The 21515-nt window shown below is 31.6% G+C and overlaps 2 protein-coding genes across 2 annotated transcripts; one reads left to right on the top strand and one right to left on the bottom strand.

Moving 5' to 3' along the window:
* Positions 1–1107: 1107 nt before the first annotated feature.
* Positions 1108–3956, bottom strand: LOC128987543 (uncharacterized). The gene is made up of 3 exons (XM_054408442.1): positions 3874–3956; positions 2247–2450; positions 1108–1544 (listed from the first exon to the last, which is right to left on the bottom strand). The coding sequence occupies exons 1-3, from the start codon at positions 3934–3936 to the stop codon at positions 1257–1259; spliced, it is 555 nt and encodes a 184-aa protein (XP_054264417.1). The 5' UTR covers positions 3937–3956; the 3' UTR covers positions 1108–1256.
* Positions 3957–16461: 12505 nt separating this feature from the next.
* Positions 16462–20355, top strand: LOC128983891 (uncharacterized). Its single transcript, XM_054403145.1, has 3 exons — positions 16462–16595; positions 19129–19341; positions 20017–20355. The coding sequence occupies exons 1-3, from the start codon at positions 16527–16529 to the stop codon at positions 20245–20247; spliced, it is 513 nt and encodes a 170-aa protein (XP_054259120.1). The 5' UTR covers positions 16462–16526; the 3' UTR covers positions 20248–20355.
* The last annotated feature ends 1160 nt before the right edge of the window (positions 20356–21515 follow it).

Genomic DNA, 21515 nt, shown 5'->3' with positions numbered 1-21515 from the left:
AATATTAGGAATTTAAATTGTCTTTACATGCCAGTAGCCAATTCAAAGAGTATTAAAACTGTGAAGGGTGGCTGGTTTCAGGGTGAAAACGTTAGATATAAGTTTTTTTTTACATTGATTACCTGAGATTGTCTTTAACTGAGTGATAACTCTAGACCGTTTGATTGGAATCCACCATTAGATACAATCAAATTATTAGACAACAGAAGAAACAGGAGTGATTGAAAGTATGGAAAATATGGGTAGTAAAACTACACTGACCTAATATTTAAACCAACTGCAGAGTTTTAGCTATTTTAATGATTTGCCTTATAACTTTGGGCATTTCAGTACTTGGAGTAAATCTATCATGCTATGACCTTACTATACAACACCAAAATGCATTTTGCTACCTTATTAAATAAAATATTTTATCTACAACAAATGAAATGTATATATTATGCATCTGAAGTGTTTTAAACTGCAATACACTTTTAGATCGGTTGCTAACTAAGTTAATCCCAAAACTCACCATTGATTTTCGTGGGAAGTTATTGCCTTAATTTGGAAATATCACATTCATCTTTATCACTTTTAACTGATGGGATACTCGGTAAAATTGACGTAAGACAAGCTGGACATTAGTTTTGTTTTAAACTTTTGAATCGTAACATACAGTACTCGTATTACAAATAAAATATTAATCCATTTCGAATAATACTAACTGGAAAGAATTGACAACTGTATGGTTTTGCAGCAAAGAAATGTTTAGACTTTAAGTTTTGTTATTAGCTATTCTAAATTACACAAGAGTAGGTTATTTCTTTCTGGAAAAGGTGAGCCGAGGTCCCAAGTTGCTTCAATTAGATGGGTAAGGTTGTGGCCTGCCTGTCCGTTTGAGAACATTGTAATCAATTTCTCAAGTTTTACATCTTATATTTTCAGAAAAAAAACATATGTCTGGTTTGTTTGGCAACTGTTCTTAGCACTTGCAGTTTTTTTTTTTTTTTTTTAGATTTGAATACAAAAAAGGTAACGCAAACAATCTTTTTTAGTGTATATTAACTATGAACAAGGGTTTGAAATAAACACTAGAAAATACCTTTACTTGATTTAGGAATATTCAGATTATAAGTAAATGACGAAAAATATTATTTCCAGACAAAAAAATAATAGGAAACATTTAGCTCAGTGAACTCAGTGTGCTTTGAAACCTGTTTGCTTGGATCATGATGGCATTATTGGATCAACTGCTTTAGACCTTCAAAGGCTCAGTTTTACCAATGCCATTGATCCCCGACCTCACTGTCGTAGTTCTCTTGATCCCTTGTGCTCTTGGGCACTGGCCGGCTCTCATCCTTTACCACAGTCCCTTGAACACACGAGTCCATAAACTTCTGCAGGTTGTTGAGTGCCGAAGTCTTAAGCCCAGGGATGTACACGTTTGCATTCGTCACCACTGCGTCCATGTTTTGTTCGTATTTAGTCATCACCTCCTCTTTGCATGGTTCGTCTGTGCCGCACTTCTGCAATTCACCTTGTAGCAATTTTTCATTGTAGTCGAGCTGGAATTTAAGATATAAATTAAACAGGGTATAGGTGGTTTATATTCTATATGGTGAGCCATGTATGAAGTTAACTATTTTACGATTGGTGTACTTAATTTTCGTTTTACTATTGAAACGATTTATTTAGTTACTTTTTTACTATGAAGTGAAAACTATAACAGGCCAATAAATAATGTTTTTTTTTTCATTCCTGATCTCACAAAGACATAATATTGTAAAAAATCAATGACAAAGATAGTAAATAAATTTAATATATAAATGCCCAAAACAAGCAAAATAGTACATGATGTATTTTCTTCGTTAATACACTTATTTACATTCATTTTATTCTAGGATTGTTTTTGCATTTTGAGGAACCACTAGCAAAAACAACGAGTTTTGTGGTAGACTGTTTATGAAATACCTTAAGTAGGCTTTATTCTGTTGCTGAAAATATTGAATAACCTTGAAAATATTTTGAAAAACAATTGAAAATATGATTAAATTTGTCTATTTAATAATCCATTATTTAAACTAATATATGATTTATCGTAGTGTAAATCATTCTTTAAACTTTTTCCATGGAACTACTTAGGACTTAGTCTACTTGCCATCATTTGAATTTTTCTGTAACTAAATAAATTATAACGAATTAAATAAATATTAGAAGAGAATATTGCAAGAGTAACAACGATTTGGCTTACAAATGTATTAACTTACCTTGCTTTTGTAAGACGCTAGTTTTTTGTCAAGAGCAGAACGGTAGTTTTGTTGAGGAAGCTGCTTCACACAGTTTTCTGCAGCGTTTCCATTGTATTTATTCAGCAGCGTTTCAACATCTTTAGTAATGTCTCCTAGTTTCTGAACCTTATCCCATGTCTCCTTCGTCAGATCCAACTCAGCTTCATAGCTGTCTGCTTCACCCTGTTGTAATGTGTTGCAACTTTAAAATAGGTTTATAAAACTATCCAGTACAATAGGTTTAGGGACTTATGGTAATATAATGTAGCAGTTGTTACGGAAAACTTTAATCCTACAGTTAGTTATAGGTACTACTGAATAATCTTCCACAACTTAAGTTCCATTTTGAATGTGCACATTGTTCTTAACTGTAGAAGTTATAAAGTTCATGTCCAGAATTTCGTAAAATTTACATAACAATCATTTTATACCTGGTTCTAATATATTATGAAACTTGATAAACATGTAAAAGTTGATTACACATAACCACACAAAGTTGCTTACACAAATCTATATATGATTTGCTATCTGTCACTTTTTTCACACTTTAATTGTATCCTAAAATGACACGAAGGACATAATATACAGGATTTAAATAGGATAGGGGGTTTATTTATACGATATGATAGCTCATTCATTTATAAAATTTTACACAATTCTACCGTATAATCTTTTTATAAACATCACTATTAAAAGTATACAAATTAAAATTCTGTATGACTTACCACCCGGATTTAAACTGTATCTATCTACACTATTATTAAATTGAGGTCGTGTCTGTCTGCATGTCTGTCCAGGCGGCTGCCATGGCTAAAATACTAAACCAATATAGCCAAAATTAACCATAAAGATGGCCCATATATATAGGAACACATAAGCCTGAATACTTTCTTAAGTTCATCGCGAGCTTCGCCCCATGGATGTGCAATGTTTTAAAGGTAAAGTTTTCAAAACTAATATTGATTGGTGTCCCATTGGCATATTGATAAAAACTCATTATGTTGTTATTTGCTTTGGCATTTCAATGTAAACAAGAAGAACTACCAAATGCTTATTTCGACATTTTAGAAAGCTGATTCAAATAAATATAGTAATTTTATATAACTATGCGGTAGAATTATTTAATCTAAAACTTCATCATGTATTATTCATTCTAAATCTATGACAATTATTATTATAATGATTTTTCTTTCCATTATGAAGCACAGGTATAGTACCTAGTATTACAAAAAAACTGACCCGTCATTTCATACCTGTTGCTGTATTTTTTAATTGGAATTCTGTAATACAAAATATTTATTTAATTAAATATAATTATTTGTATTAATTTTAAGGAGATTAACAGTTTTCCAATTAATAACTACTGCTAAACAGTACGCATTAGATCCATCGAAAGTTCCCTTGCTGAGCTCCTATACAAATCATAAAATATAAATGCATTTGTTTAAATTCAAAATGAATATTATTTATTTATATCCAACTGGAAAACTAAGTATAATATCGTACATTTTAATATGGATTATTAGTTAACAAAAGTAAGCTACACATCCTATGTAAGTAGATTATTGAATATCCACTACATTATAATTAGCAATTTGAGTCTTACCCTAGAATTGAGAGTCAGCAAAACTACCAGAATCACATCCAAGAACACTAGTCTCGCCTCCATGGCGGGAGGTTGTCCATTAATGAACCCTTACACAGTTGGTTGATTGTTGCTAACAATCAGGTGTGTCTATATCAGCATTATCAACGCAATCAGTTTAATCTGAACAATCAGTGGTCCATCTTTGTAAATTTCTTACCTTGCATTTTTGCCGAACTGAATTCCGATTGTAATCTTATTACTAAATGCGTTTTTTTAATATTATACTTTTGGCTATAGCCTGGTTAATTTTAGGTTACAAATGTAATTAATCTTTCTAACCTAGAAACTAAAAATATATGTGTGCATGTATGCATATTAGTGGTTAAACAAATATGTCAAAATGATTTATATTAATTTAGTTTCATAATCTTTGAAATTGCAGGTCCATCGTGTCCCTTACCTTATGAAATATTTACTGATTAAAATTAGAAAAGACGGAAAAAAATGTAAACCAAATTGTATATTCAAGAGGTCTTATATCCGTTTAATAAAAGGTAAATGGTTACCCAACGCTATTCGAGAATTCGCAATAAAGTATCAACAATGAAATAAAAACCCAACTTTTAATTTCTTTTGTCACGAGTTTTCGTATTCAACCCTGCATTTTTAATAACCGTCCTGGTTTAATATAAAAGAAAGATATAATATTTTCTTGATTGTATTATAAATATAGTTTTTTAATACCGTTACTATAAATATGCACAAATATTTTGAATTGTAAATACAAAAAAATCTGTACAAGGGAATACTAAAGTACTTATTGTAAGGTCGTTTTCATACAAATTAAAAGGTTTAAGTAGCATTTGTTCCACCATTTTTAAATAGACAATTTTACATTTTTCCAAACCTTCCTGTGTTATAAATATTGAATTTATACTAATTTAGTTTAAAACATTTTTATAGAGTGTATAAAGAAACTAGTGTGTTTGAAGTATAAACTGTATCAGCAATTGATTATACTTGGATATCGTTTGCGGGGTTGTATACGCTATAGAAACTAAATACGTAGAGAGTTTTTTCTAAAAAGCAAAAGAAGTACAAACAATCTTTTTTAGCCCTTAAACAAAATAATAGATATATATTTTTAGCGAATTTCCCTGCAGGGAAGTAGCTATTACCATAGGTGGCACGGTAAGATCTAAAAGCCGGGACCGATATACTTTTTCATTTTCATGTCCCTAGAGGCCAAGAACACCATTCGTTCAAATGTTTATATATTTATTTATATACATACGTCCGTGAATGCTATAACTTGAGTTTTTTCCCCGATTTTGGTGACATTTGGTTTGCAGGTGTAAGGCTGGATCAACTTTAATGAGATCGTGAACTAGCATGATCGGACCAGGGGAACAGGGTTTTACGGGGTTAAAAAGGGTTTTATGGTTTTTGACCTTCTTGGTTTGACCTTCAAAACACACAATTTCCCAATTCATCTCTTGACCATTTTAAAGATCTTGAAAAATAATAATTTAGTATACCAAAGTGTTTTTGTACGGTCATTGGTTACGGAAAAAATATTAAAAAAATGTAAATTTTAAATTCCAATGTTCGTATTGAGAATATTGTAAAAGGTTGTAGTTTGCTTGTTTATCGAAATATTTTGATCAAACTTGGAAAATTTATTTATTCTATAGTAAGCTACTAATATTTTACCCAACCACACTTTATTAGCCTCGCTGTAGCCGCAAACCTAAACCTAATGTTATTTAAACAGATTTAATTTAAAATCAATTCAGGCAAATGGTAATTCTCTTAGTCTGCAGGTTTGCTACGGCGGGGGTATTTTAATTTGAACAAGTATATATATTATATGTTATATTCATGTCAACTCTTTTATTTGATTTATTTGTAACTTTTTCTTCTAGTCCTTTCTAGGTTCTTTCAAAATCCCCCGGTAATGAATTAATAATAAATCATTTTGTAAACGGATTATTCAGCCGCCTCAGCTTCATTGCAATCAGCAATCTATTCATGCTTACTGTATGGAAATAGATAAGGAGTTTTTCCCTTCCAAACGATGGGACTTCGCATCATTAGGCAGCCAAGCAACTCGCTTAAGTCGAGAGACCGCATTAATCTTATTTTATCTGACAGCATTCTAAAACTTGAAATGATGCTTAGACTTTGTGCACTCAACATATTTCCCTCCAAATCCTGCTACACATGTAATGTTCACATATCTGTGATATCTTCCTTTTAACGTAATGAGGTGAATATTTGTATACGTAAGGTATTACGTAAACATATAAAACAGCGTTTAGTGTAAAAAATATAGAACCCATGTAGACTCATCAACTCATAAAATTTTACCGACCTTAGTTCTATATTTATATATATTTAAATCAGTTTTTCATATTTTTCATTTTGCATCCATTTGGCTACTTACTAACCCAAAATGGAACGATTAAAAATATTATTTCACCACACTATGATGTTTTTAGTTGTTTTACATACGATATTTGGTGGCTGAAAGTTACGTTTTGTTGGCCATGCCAGCTGTCATCGTCATTTGGGGACCGAGCAGGTTTTTACATCCCTAGGGCCGCTAAATCAGCTGCCTACTTACATTCTTAAAACATGAATGCATATTTACACAATCAGTATCCATAGCATTGGAATAAAATTGTTATACTGTCACCGCTGCCTAGCAACTATTTATTATTATTTTAGCCGATTCCTCAAATTATTTCTTCACATAACCATAAAGTTGTAGTTGTGTTGTAGTGTGCATTATTATTGCGGTGCATAGTGGTAATAGGGTATAGTGTGTTGAAAAATAACGTTCATACCACGTACCGAAATGGTTTTGCCGCTCTCGATCGTTTTAAGTTCTGGACTTCGTCTCGAACTTTAAAAAGGTCTCGAGTCGGCAAAACCTCATTTTCGGCCCTAGGTACGAAATATACTATTGTAAGTGGTTTAATGTTTGAACAGTTTTACCTTGATTAAAAAAATAGTATTTTGTAAAAAATAATGTAACCTTTTTAGGCGTATAGTTTTGAGATTGTAGCCGTACTTTGTTATATTATGTGTGCGAAGAGGAGATGTTAAGCTTATTGGGATTTATTCGTATAGCTAAATAGCTGATATGTTATTCATTTTAGGTTTCAGTAGTTATTTAAGTATAATTTCCCATCCACATATAAATCCCAAAGTACCCATGAACTTTTGAGAAAACTACAAGTCACACTCCCATAAACCATATACTTAAAATGTTCGTCATGAGAAGAATTCTTGCGCAAAACTATCCATTATTTAGTTTTTTTTTTTTAAAGGTCGTAATTTCTTTCTAAAGGGAACTTTCCATAAAAATACCACAGCTGTACTTATTCGTATGTAATTCTTTCAATGTATTACCTTATTAAAACGAGGTGTGATTATTTGTTTGTATTACTGTATTTGGTTATGTATATTTCAGCTTAACTTAACCAATCAATAATTTTACTTGTGAAGTCAAACGGGGTGAAGCCCGTGGGTATCAGCTAGTTATTTTTAAATGGCAATAATTTAAAACGGTCATAATTAGTGCAAGGAACAAGTTTGATGAATGGTTTAATATCCGTTTTTACAGTTTATTGCACATTACGTTAGTAATTATTGCATACTCTGTATGTGCTGTATTTTATATCTGATCATCGTAAAAGCTATCTACAAACAGGCAGGAAAGTGACGTGAAGTAACAGGATGATTAACACTTAGCGGAAGTTAGGTGGCGGAAGTGCGGTTTATCACACCGGATACTACAGATTTACACGCCAAGGCACGGATTATTCATTAACAATGTAAACCAATTATTGTTGTAGCGAGTCACTTTGGTTCAGTTCGTCTAAATGTATGAAACAATTTTGCAATATTAACTATTCACTAAGGTTTCATTTAAAAGTCAGTTCCAGTATTCTAGTACGTATACTGGAGGCACTGCAAAAATGGTTCTCCATTGTTTGAATTTATACTAGATTTATTAATATGCATACCGTTTTGTTGTGACATATTTTTTACTTAGTTTAAGTCAAACATATGTTTAGTAAAATAGGTCACGTTAATTATGCACATTAATTCAGTAATAAATGCTTTGTAAGGGTTTTTTACGAGTATTTTAAAGTATAATAACAAGGTGGCGTCAAGGTTAGATTAGTCATGATGTGCGTGTAAAAATAGTAAACCCATGGATTGAGCTTGTAAGCTAAGTGAATAAAACATATTTTTAAACTAAACTTGAGTTCAAAATTCTTTTCTTTTTAATGTGTGATTTTAAAAGTTTGTTAAATTGCACACGACATTCCACAAAAATACATCTAGAAAATAATTATCAAAGGCTAAGTTCAAAACTGAGCGCAAAAGCCTAAGTTGATACGGCAAAAACTAATTTTACTTATTTCCTATATTAATGAATAATTTATTCTACCCATAGACTAATTCCCTCTATAATATTACAGTATTATTAGTATTATTAGTTCAAATCGGCTGTGTGGAATTTGTGACATCAAGTGAATTTGACAGTTGTTTCTGCTTGTGTACATTTCAAACTTTGTTAATTTGCTCTCTGCTGAGTTAGAGATCAATCAATAATCAGTTTTTAAACTCTAACCTCAGAACCTTGATAGCCCACGAAGCAGAGTCCTAGGTCAATATCGGTAATAGTTTTAAATATATTATTAAAGCTGAATTTTTATTTCTGTGAAATTTGAGCCCAGTCGGTTCAGTAGTTTTTGCGTTTAGCGCGTACAAACACACAGATAGACAGATGGACAACACCTCTTCCTTATAATTCTTTAATATTCTTTTTCTTTATTCTTTTATTATACAGGGTTAGGCAAAAGTCTGGAACCCCCCAGTTAACCTTTTACCACGATGCAGTAGGAAAACCAAACTCGGCACATATTTACAAAATAAGAAATTAATTGCACTTTTTCAGCAAAGTTACAACTTCGCCCCAGCCTCCAAAATGGGGTATTTGGGGACAGTCCCAAATTTTCAAATGTAAACACCTATCATGTGACCCCTCATTTTAAAGGGTTTCTGAAGATAAATTAAATGGCGCAAACTAGAGGTCAATATCGCACCCTTTATCAAATTGGCAGTCATTTTGAAATATCACCTATTTACTTTTTAACAGGTTATAGCAGGAAAACTAAACTCACCATACCTTTATAAAAAAAGGGAATTCACCTTTTGGTCAGTATTAAAATATTAAATTTGTAAAGTTAACTGTGGGTGTCCAGACTTTATCTTGCTTGCTCATCTTAAATAATTAAAATGGCTGCCATTTTGATTAGGGGTGCGATATTGACCTCTTGTTTGTGCCATTCAATTTCTCTTGATAACCCCTTTAAAATGAGGCGTCAAATGATAGGTGTTTACATTTTAAAATTTGGGGCTGTCCCCAAAATACCCCATTTTGGGGGCTGGGGCAAAGTTCTAACTTTAAGGAAAAAGTGCAATTTCTTATGTTGTACATATGTGCCGAGTTTGGTTTTCCTACTGAAACGCGTTAAAGGGTTAACGGGGGGTCCAGACTTTTGCCATACCCTGTAGGTTAAAATCTTAAGAGTCATAGGAGTATTAAGGAGAGAGGCAGTTTTATAATCAAATAGCTTTAGTATGTAATAAGGAACTTAACTTAAATAGACTCCCGATTATAATGCATTGCACGTTTTCAAATTTTCTTGGGGATGCTGCAATATCAAACATGCAGATGGTTAAACCCGTTTTGAATAGTAATAATGTGCAATTGGACTTCGTAATTTAAATATACAATTTAAATACAGAAGGTATTTTATAGGAAAAGTCGAGTAGTTTATTTGATTATATTTGTTTGTTCGATTTAGAATAATCGGTTCAGGGACATGGTATTATTTGCTATTAGGTAGAAAATAAATCAATGGGTATAAAGTAAATTAAAAAAACTGTTTAAGCGAAAGACTCAAAAATACCAACCGTGTCGAAAACAGCGTGTGATATTCAAAATCACAGAATAAATTATTAATATTGTTTTGTTTGGATGGAAACGTAAAACGAAGATTTCCCTTTTATACGTTTGAGCTAAGACTTTTCTCATTTCCTTGCCAAAATCGCTTTCTTCTTAGCCATTATTTCCCCTGAGGCTTAGCGTATTATTCAATATCCGCGGAGCGAACTTGCTGTCCAGGTTGAACGATAATGTATACCATTCTTTACGCAAAATATTAGTTTAAGCTTCAAGAAAAACTTTTTAATTTCTTTAAAAATGTATTCACCCGACTAATGTTTAAAACGGCGTAATAGCTTATACAAACATACAAAAAAATATTATACAGATGTATTTTTACGGATATGCTATCATGAACTAGTTTGTTAGAAAAACTATCTTAGCTTTATTATAAATTCATAGTTTATGTGGTAGCAGTCAAAGCCTTTTTAGAATAAGAGATAAGGGTGTAATTTAGATAAGGCTAATGTTCTTGATCTGTTCAAAATGCTCAATTATTTTTTCTAAACAAAACATGATTCAATGAATACACACTAATAAAATGTAGTACATATATTTCTGAAGAATACTGTTGATTAAGGAACAAGTAAGTAAATGAGTTAACCTCCTTTTTTGTTTAATATAATCTTTGTAATGAATTATTCTTAAAGAAGAACACATAATTTTAATATATTGACTTATTTTTTTAAAACTTATGAGTTAGGCTGTCTAAGTATTGGTACAATCGTATTTTGGTTAAAACACTGTAAACCGTTAGGTAATATGGCCTCGCTATCCGTTTCAAATGAAAATCGGCAGAAAATAGTTTTGAAGGAAAGGTGCGCGAAATTGAAAAAATATACATGTCTTATACTTTGTCGTTTAAAAAAATAGCAGTAACGTAGAAAATCCTCATTTTGTAATTTTAGAAATACATGTTTCATCACTAATAAATAACAAATAATTAACTATAAACTTGTATTTTATGCATTTAAATGCCCTGTATTATGCATATTTTACCTCTTGCAGTGCAATTATGGGTGTTGAATGTTTACATAAATGACTAACCTCAGTTCTTATAGATTTTTCCGTTATTCTGTGTTTTATTTCTTTAATCTTGGTGATATTATATTCGTTTACTCATAATTGTGTGACCAGTTAAATAGGTCTATTAAATGTTAAGTTTTTGGGCCTTACTAACTCATTAGTCTGGGTTTAATCTAATTAGTTTTTTACATCCTAATATTTTCCAAAATGACCAAACACTTAGTGTTGTAGTCCATAAAGGTAAAAACTACTGTTTCAGCCAACATGTCATCAACCAAAGACCCCTACTCGCTTGGGAACCACTACGCCTTTATACCCAGGTCTCGATGGCGGGCGGAGCCTCCCTCGTCGACACCACCTCCTCCTATAGAGAACAAACCGATACCTAATGTCATCTTTACCTACAACACAGGAACAAAACCATGTCTGATCAACACTCAATGCGAGAAGGCCGTCAGAGACATGCAGAAGTCTCATATGGTGGACCAAGAGAAACCAGACATCGGTTACAAGTAAGGATGAATTATGTTCTTGTAACCTTTGGGAAATTTTAATCCTAGTGTGACTCGTGTTTGGATGTAGTATCTTATTTATGTCAAATAAATCCACAGAGGTGATAAAAATACTTAGTACATTTTCCCAAAAAATGCTATCGTGTAATATGTTTTGCAAGCACATCCTAGATTTCTTAGTAGTCACGCCATTAATATTTATCTCGTCAGGTACTAGGTCCATCTACTGGACCTGCACATAAAAACAAGCTTACTTTCATGCTTCTAATGTTGTTTCAAAACCTGGACCTTTTACAGTCAACGGATCATATGAATTCCCTTACAAACTGCTGTCACTGGTATTTAGAGACGCATATACCGCTGTCATTTAAAGAAATCAGGCATGACAGCTGTGTTTTACAGATAACATGTGGTAACGATAATAAGGAGTCCTTGAAGGCTGTTAGAAAGACTGTTTACCATCCCAAAATCAAATTCCAAAAGAAAATTTTATTGTGGTTCTATATTGGTTTCCAAGGGAGTCCTTGGAAGCTGACGGCCATCTTGGATTTGCCCGCTATAAGAGCAATGTTAATTTTAAAAGTCACTGAATGGTTATTTATCGTATAAACATGTATGTTTTTAAAATACCAAAGGGATTGTCATTTCTATATCTAGGGAACGATGCTATTAGAAATTTGCTTTGCAGTTTTATTATTATTTCATGAGTTAGCTCGTCTAGGCTCTAATAATTGTTAAGTGTTTCCATTTTATAGGTGTATCTTCAGTTAGTCCATTAAAATTGGCAAGGTACGTTTTCGGTTGATGTTTTAAGTAATAAATACAGTAGTAGTCATATCAATATGAGAGGCATTTTATCACGACCATTCGGTACCCAATCCAAGTATTAGTGACTTTGATACAAAAAATAAGCATAAAATACCAAATTTCCCGTTCTTACGAGCATGTCCTACCTATTATTGTTTGACCTCCATTTTACATATACTGCAAAAGTGTATTTTAATTTGGTTACAGACCTAGTTAAGGATACTAAATTTTACCTTAGACAAAGAGAGTTAAATATATACTGTCAGCTGTGCTGCAGTTACCATAGGTTCTGGCGCACACCGCTAGGAGCGCCATGTAGTTACGGCCTACTCGCTACGTAACTACACGGTGCTCCCAGCGGTGTGCGACAGAACCTAAGGTAACCATCGTAACCACTGCACGTGCACGGCTGACAGTCTATTTTCAATTCATTTTGTCTATGGTTTTACTAACAATCAGGTTTAATTTGATTACACATTCACATTTAGTTGGAGTAATATTTTTCAGTTTTATTGTCGGTGGTGATGGAAAGGTGTACGAAGGACGAGGGTGGGACTTTCTTCCCGAGAGGAATGACAGATTTCCAGAGCTTTATGGAAGAAGTGTCGAGTTTGGTTTCATCGGAAACTACGAAAACAGTGAGTAAAACTTCACCCATTCATTATATACTTCAATAAAAAGTTCTTGTCAAATTAGTTAGTTCTTTCGGTATAAGACACAGTTACTTTAGGGCCTCTTAATTCTTCACCTAGAATTCTGTATACTATTTCAAAAATAATTTGTAGCTTGGTAGCTAGGACTGTTGAACTTCAAAACGTTTATGTAAATTAGAGGATGCAGTTAAAATGATGTTCTTTATTGAAATATTGCTAAGACCATCCGTTCAGATTTCATAACAATATAACAATTGCTTAAATCTAAAATCTAAAAGTAAGAAATATTATAGTTGTACTCTATATCACTGATGTAACTTAATATTGCGGCGAATTTAACAACAATTGATCAACATATTTTTCAGATTGATTATTCATTATGTGGTTAAACATTAAACCAAATCATCAACAATCTATAAATTATAATCATAACCATGAAGTGCCGAGAGAAGTGCCCGTTGTACATACATTTTCAATGATATTTTTCAGTTGCTGATCTGCCTATAAAGAATGTACGGAATGCTATTGACTACATCCGTTACTCCACTTACGTGTTGAAGCAAGTTGCCAACGACTACAAACTTATTGAAAGTGAACCAAAGATATTTGCTTCGGCTGTAGCCCCACCTCCGAGCAATGAACCTGAACCACCCCCAGCGACGTAAGAATAACCGACGCGTAGAATCAAATTAATCTAGCCCAGTGTACTACAACTACCTAGATGTTGAAACTATTGTATGAGAAGCTGAGGGACTTTCTACATACGTATGACTTATTTTTTACTTTTCAGTTGAAGAGTTGCCCATCCAAAACGTCCGAGTTGCCATAGAATTTCTTCGGCATTCTTCGTTCGTCACTAAGACACTTGCGTACGATTACAATCTTTATGAAAGTGAACCTAGACTATCTGTTGTAACTGACTACTGAAAAAGATGATTATTTGTATGGAGTATTTTGATTAGAAAAATTATTTTTTTATTAAAGCACCACTGCCAAGGTTTTATAATGCTGTGGATTTATTTTGACACTAAGTTATAATGTGTATGCTTGTGTTTGTTTATTTTGAAGGGCCGATTTAAAATAGTATACATATTTTTTATGATTACTGAAAGTGTAGTGCTTTACATAAAAATTTATGGAATAGTATTTACGGGTGTAGGTAGTCGGAAACGTATATTGCAAGTGATGTTTAATAATCATGAAAGGCACATCATCAAAACCATCTATCAAAGAAAACAATTATTTATTAATCATGTACACTTGTTAGTGATAATGATTGAGCAAACTACACATATTTGAATGATGGAATCCAAATTGACATACCATGTTTCACGACCTCATACAATAACGTTATAAAGAAATATTCTTGGATGTAGGTTCTAAAAATCTGTTAAAGCAAATGGCGAATATAAAGATTTTCATGCGAAACTAGTAGGCCAGTGGTATAGTTAACAAATTTGAGATAATGCTAATTCTCTTAGTAATTTAAACGTCCACCAACCAGAAATATTGAACACCTATTGTTTCAGAAACATTTTGGTATAACATTTCTGAAAGTACACGAACATTTAACAATAAGGTGCATTATTATAATTTCGTCTTATTCATTCCACTGTAAGGGACACAAAAATGTATGATCGTGCCAGTAGTGGCTAATTTTGTTGTGTTTCGATTTGGTTTTACAAGTTCTCAACAGTCTTACATTTTGAGAATTCCTCACCATGAAAATATCTCGATACTAAAAATTCATATACGATTATTTTGTACCTGGGGGTGACAATGGGGAACTTTAAATAGTCTATGTAGCCAAGTTTGGTGATGTAAGCTCTGCCACACCCAATGGACATTATTCAAATTTTCACAACTATAACACTATAATGGTGATCACTGGTAACGCCATTCAGCAACACAGAAGATTAATATCACCAGATCATGAACATTAGCTGAATGTTCAATACCTGAGTTGTATGAACGTTAATGGGAATTTAGCGTGATGTCTTTGATGCACCAAACCCTTGTTGATAGAACACGCGAGTAGATCATAAACTGGGCGTACCTCGTATGTATGAGTCGGTGGTGGGCGATATACTTCTATTTGTATAGACAATATAAACAATTTGAAAATTATCTAGAGGGAATAAACTACTGTAAACAGTTAACACAAGAACTGTTGAAATATTATGCCTCTTAGCCTACACTAATTTATATTGGCTTATATGATTACGTTCACGTGAAAACCCCATTAATGATGGGTTTGAATGTATACAATATGTTGTTTCAAGATGTTTTTCAGTAAAATATCATTATAGACGTGATATAGTTTATTTCAAAGAGGTAAAAGACAAGTAATTTTGGTTTAGGAAATATTCAAGTGGATTTTAATTTTTACCAGGAAAAGTACGCTTAAAATAAAATATGCCTTATAGATAGTGCCATGATAATACATACTATATCTATATTTATAAAAGAGGAAGTTTGTATATATATTTGAATGGATTCCTAAACCACTCGACAAATTTTAATGAAACTTTCAGGCATTATTACGCATTATTCAAGGATGGTTTGTGTGAAGTTTGGTGCAGATACGTCAAAAGGGCTCCGCCCCAGTGGCTCTGGAGTTTGCAATGTTAACCTTATGAGTACTCTTATTGAAATGAAATTAAGGAATCTGCTGTTTCAACTAAACAATTTGATTACGTGATGATCAATAGCATTAAAATGTAAAAAAAATGTACCGACAGGGTGCCGCACTATTATTTGTCTTAATTTATGACAACAGTTGCTAATAGCAGTTGTGATACAAAATTAGAACTGTAAAGTAAGATTGTTTACAGTTATTTTTATGTTTTTACTTTAATAAATCATTTTTGATAATGTGTGAATAAGGAGTTTTATTTTTTAATTGCGTAATTCTTATTATAACTTTCTATTTTCCATTTTTTTTTACCCATTGTACTTGTATGGTTTATTTCCCAGAAAATAATGTCTGGGAAACCAAAGAAGCCAGTTAATATTTTAAGTTAATACTTTTTAGTGGATTACTAAAAGTTTATCTACATACAGCAGATCTATAAAATAGTAATTATTCTCTTAAGCGTTCTCTTCCCGTTGCGAAGCGCGGGTATGGTGGCTAGTATTTAACAAAATCTGTTTACTAATCCGTTTCTCTACAGTCCCTGTCTTTTATAATCTGCTCCTAAACGTAAGTGATAGCGTTAAAGGAATAGATGTATTGTTGATTTTTTAATAGCCCTCAACTCTTTAATTCCTTTAGTATTTTGAAATAAATTTGGATAAAATATCCTTCAAATTTGTTATAAAAGAATTCCTAATAATAACGTACATGAAACAAATTATTGATAACATCAGTATAATTTTCAAACTAAAATAGAAAGCAAATTGATTTACACAGTATAAATAATATACTGCTATTCCACTCTGGCCTTGAAAATTCGCAACAGGCTTTAGCTGTTACAAATTTCATTTAGTATACTTCTCTTGAATTAGGAGATAACAGCAATTCTCTCCGGTGAACAAGTAGTCATAATTTCTGTCAAGACATTTATTGAGTACAAAACAGAACATAACGATAACAGCTATGGCGGATCATCCGACAAAACATCTGTGTGTACAGTCGACTCCGTTATGTACCGTAAGCAAGAAATGGCTTTCACCAGTATCATTGTCTTACTTGCTGTGTTCCACTTGAGCCGTGTAAGTATTCCGCATACAAACAAATTTTGTGTTTGTTACAAAATACCTATAGTTATTTTATACACCAAAATAATATTTTATTTTAAATTAAACCACATTGTAAGGCCAGAAAGAAATTGCTTATTTGTAACCAATCAGAGTGTTTTTGTATTACAACATATGATTAAGATAACACAGTACTCAAATATAAAATTCCTTATCTTTTTTTATTTATACTCCGCGCCAAGGCTGGTGGCGGCTGAGGGATTATAGTTGTGTAGAACAGACTTTTCTGAGCACGTAGATAATAAAAATTAAGGAAGAAAAAAATTATTTTTGGTTTTTTCAGTAAATTTTATAAACTATTGCAGCCTCATTTAGCATATCCAAGGTCCTACTACTAATCAAGACGCAGAGGGTACGCCATCAAATATAAATTTTTTTTAAACATTTTGTATTATTTAGTTTTGTAGAACACACTTTCCTGAACACGTACATACCAAATAGTATGGAAGAAAAAATTATTTTAAGCTATACAGCGACTTTTATACACTCTTACTTTAGCATGCCCAAGGGTCCTACTACTACCCGTGACAGGGGCTACTTTTGTCGTTTTCCGAAAGTCAAGTGGTTTTTAGTCAGGTACACTTTTCTTCCTCAATTATAATCCAATTTCAATAAAAATTGGTGTTTGTGTTCCTCATATGATAAGGAACAATAATACGAATCAGTTTCCATGACAACCAAAAACCTTTGAAATAAAAAAATATTTTATGTAAAAAAATTACAAAATATTTTATATTTTTTTTAATCATACTTACAATTTAATTTTGCTCAAAAACTTTTTTTGCTTCATATTATTGTTGGTAATAATGTATTAAACTTAGTACAAAAATTTCAAGTTGATAGGTTAATATTTGTAAAAGTAATGTGTACCTAAAAACTGTAATTTTAACATGGGCGTGATAGGGAGTACTGTGTCACCTTAACTGTTTTTTTATATGTACATTAAGGCTTTAAATAATATAAATCGTTTGCAAAAATAATGTTGTCATTTTACTTGAATTTTAACTGTGTTATTCAAAACGTACCGTGATTTGTAAAAAACGCACCGTGCACTTGTTGCTATAATTCGAGCAATTGCAAAGTATTACACGCGTTACTTCAAAACGAATAACATTCATAATTTCCGATGACTTAAAAGAGTCAACTCAAAGATAATGTAATCAATGAAACTGGTTTTGTTATTGATGACTTACAACGTTAAATACAAATAATTAAATGTTTTATATGCCAATTTATCTGGGAAACACCTGACGTTATATTGTCTTTACCGCACTGAACATAAAAGATTTAGTTTTATTTTTTACATTTAATAAGAACGAATGCCTTAATAATGAGGATATGTGACACCCAAATAAATAATAAATTTAATTACTCACTACTTGGCAAACAATTCCCTTTTTATCGGTGAAATTTGACTTATTATCTTTTAAGGCTTAAGTACTTTGACATTTTGATACCATAAGTAAAGTAAACATATGTACTTATAAGTCTCAGATCTAGGACTTACCATGAAAAACGCGAAAAAAACTGAATATGTTTAGCACAGAATGAAGTATCACAACAAAATTATACGATTTCAATTTGACTTTGTTCATGCACGATGGTGTAAATGTGAGGTATAAACATGATTAACAATAAATGGAATACTTTTAACTATGCTTTTTGTATGCAACCGGTTAAACTCATTTACAGTTAGTCGTGTAAGCACATTAAAGGTTTAAGTGTAAATACCCATTTAAAGTGCTTTTTAATCTTATATTATAATCCTATAAAAATAAAGTGTTATGAAGTAAATAATTAACCTATCTTATAATTCGGAATATTTTAATCTGTGAAATCAAATTGAATTTGATTATTTTTTCGTAATCGTCTTTACGTAAGAGTCCAAAGAAAAAAATTCTCAATGTTGACACAATTTCGATTTTTGTTGAAGCTACTCAATCTATTAATAACTACCTATTAACAAAGCTCCTATCTAAATATTTCTTGTAAATGACACATGGCGTTGCAAACAATTGATATTACATTACAATAAAGGATAGCTGGAGGAAAACAATGATTACTCCTATCTAATTTATTTCAGCAGCTTGCGGGTTTAATTCACGAAACAATTAGGTCCGTTTTGGTTTTTAAATAGGTGTTAGTTCAATAAAAACATTTTCATCCACAAGTATGCAATATTTGAGAAAGTAACACTTATGCAGAACATCTTAAATTGTGCTGTAATATATTATAAAAGTAAAAATATTGGAAAAAATATATAAATATTAATATAAATATAAAATATTGTAAAATATTTTAAAATATTGTAATTATTGTAAATATTGTAAAGTATTTTAAAATATTGTAAATGTTTAAAATATTGTAAAATTATATTCATTTGTTCATAGATTTCTGTTTAAACTAAATATTATTCAACTGGTTAAACTTTGCATGTTGTGATTATGCTGTGGAATCATACAGTTCAACAGCCTATTTGTGCCTCTAGGCGATCGTAGATACATATCATTACAAACAAAAGGAGACAGTAGATGCTAAAAATGAACTGTCCAACTATGCCTACGATAACTCCCAAGACGAATTTCTAAAGAAATACACTGGGGACCGAGCTGAGGAATGTAAATCTCAATTGAAAAAACAAAAGTGGTATGGATTTAAAAGTGTGTCCCTTCAAACTATGATGATTGGCAATGTGGGACAGGTAAGCTTTTTTTATTGTATTATAATTTATATTTTTATTAAATAGCTTTAAGTTTGTCGATTAAATTGTTACTTAAAAACATAAAAAACACCTCAGAAGGACATCTTCATGCCTTGTTCATTGAATAACTTTAAGGTATTTATTTTATTTACATTTTATTTTATTTTACATAAAAGAAGGTATTTAGAAGGATTGAATGCAGTTGGCTATGAACAGAGGAGGGATAAGATCACATTATAACTAGGTGTCTCACTTTCAAATATAATTAATTTGGTCCTGGTTTTCAATCAAATATGCTTTCATCGGAAGTATAAACATCGACTAGGTTCCGTAGGCTTTTTATAGGTTATTACTTGAGTAAAGGTATTAAATAACATTTGCTTACACAAAGCTCGTTCTAATAGTCATCAAGTAACCGTCGGTATGATCGTAGAATTTCTTAAATGTTTTAGATATGAAATATATATTGTCAAGTGTTGACACAACTGAAGAGGTAGGAAGGATTTACCACCAAATAACGATAATATTAAACATTTCCTTTAGCAGTGTGTTTTTATCTCTTTAGTTTTTTTTATACAACATTTATCAAATCACAATAAAGTGTTCGGGTACGGAAGGTGAAAGATAATGGTAAATTATGATCTCGATTAAAGTTTAACTGAGTTAATCTTTCAGATCAAAAGTATTGACAAGGACTGGTACGATGCTGTGCAAACTTGCAAGGGAGATTCTTCATGTATTCAAGATAAAAACGACACTTGGAAAACAAAGTTAGATCAATTTGTGTGTTCAGCAAAAATAAAACTAGATGCAATGAAGCGTGGAAATCAGCTACGAGAAAAGCGCTTCATGGATTCATGTACTAATGACTGCGATAGCAGTTCACAGGAATTAAATTTGCGCTAATTATAATGCAAAGTTATATAATTTATAACTGCGTGTATGCTTGTGAGATACATTTACTAAAGTAGAAATGTTTAACACAAACTAAATAATGTAAAGTATTTCTGAATAAAAACCTCTTAGTGATTATATAACTTTTTATATTGTAGTTTCAAATTTAACCAAACCTTTCGATTTAAAAATTGATAAATAAAGCTTTATACGAAGCTTTCCTGATTGCCAAATATCATAATCACCTCACATGGGGAAAACCATACTAGAATGGCTAATCCTGACAAATAAGTGTTTTTGTGGATGCAGACAAAGTCAAAAATTTGTTATTGTAACTAAAAGCCTGAAAATGACAAGTTTTGCTCATCATTCAAACAACGTACTGGCCTTTGTTTATGTAATAGCCATTAACTCTATATTGGAGTATTGTTGAAAAGGCTGTATTTTTAAAGCCCAAATAACTCGAACATTTTGTAAAATCAATAATCTTAGTTAAATCATGTTAAAGGTAGGACTAGGTACCCAATAATTTCATTGTTTTAAGTCCCCGTAGGCACATATATTATGCTGTAATATAGCTTAGTTGTTTAAATGCTCAGTACAACATGTGGTATTTTTTATGAAATACAAGCTGGACATGTTTTTTTCTCGTGTAAGTTACATCAACATAAAAAATACTTAACATATCATGAAGGATTATTACGGGAAAATTTTATAAGTAATATCAGTTAGTGTAAATAGTTAGTAAATAAACTTAACGCATAACAGGATAATGATAAACAAAGAAAAGAAGCAAAATAACTACAACGCTATCCAATACTAAGGTTTTTAATTCCAGTTCCCAGATGTTGCAGAAGATATAGGCGGTTTGTGAAGCCCGAATGAGGGTCTATTGGGGTAGACAGGGGTTGTTTTATATTCTGAGTACGTTTTATGGTAATTCTTCTTTCTAATAAAGGTTTTTTGGAATAACATTTCCATATTATCAAATTGGGATAAATAGACTTTTTTTCATTTTAGCAGGATATTCTAAATCATGAAATAAATGTTGCACCTGTTTTAGTAACTAAAATCTAAACTATAATCTAGGCTACGAATGTACATAAAACATTTAAACAATCTATATACGCCCTAGTTACAAATCTTCATTAACTGGAATCTTAGTTTGACCTTCAATTAGTGTAATAATTGCAGTGCTCATTTAAAAGAGATAAAAGGCTATCCAAGGTAAAAGTAGGATTCGTTCATGATGAAAACAGCACCTAATTAAAATGTCTGGA

Source organism: Macrosteles quadrilineatus, unplaced genomic scaffold (genome assembly GCF_028750875.1).
Source record: "Macrosteles quadrilineatus isolate MER2022 unplaced genomic scaffold, UCM_ALF_1.0 Scaffold_2__2_contigs__length_208266976, whole genome shotgun sequence".
Taxonomy (NCBI): Eukaryota; Metazoa; Arthropoda; class Insecta; order Hemiptera; family Cicadellidae; genus Macrosteles; species Macrosteles quadrilineatus.
The sequence above is the reverse complement of the archived record's forward strand: the minus strand, read 5'-3'. Positions and strand labels throughout refer to the sequence as shown.

Bases quoted from the DNA above. Each gene is read 5' to 3' on its own strand.
- LOC128983891 (XM_054403145.1), top strand. From the start codon at position 16,527: ATGTACCGTAAGCAAGAAATGGCTTTCACCAGTATCATTGTCTTACTT. The intron at 16,596-19,128 runs GTAAGTATTCCG...TTGTGCCTCTAG, and splicing joins CTGTGTTCCACTTGAGCCGT to GCGATCGTAGATACATATCA. The intron at 19,342-20,016 runs GTAAGCTTTTTT...TTAATCTTTCAG, and splicing joins TGATTGGCAATGTGGGACAG to ATCAAAAGTATTGACAAGGA.
- LOC128987543 (XM_054408442.1), bottom strand. From the start codon at position 3,936: ATGGAGGCGAGACTAGTGTTCTTGGATGTGATTCTGGTAGTTTTGCTG. The intron at 2,451-3,873 runs GTAAGACTCAAA...ACATTACAACAG, and splicing joins TGCTGACTCTCAATTCTAGG to GGTGAAGCAGACAGCTATGA. The intron at 1,545-2,246 runs GTAAGTTAATAC...CTTAAATTCCAG, and splicing joins TAGCGTCTTACAAAAGCAAG to CTCGACTACAATGAAAAATT.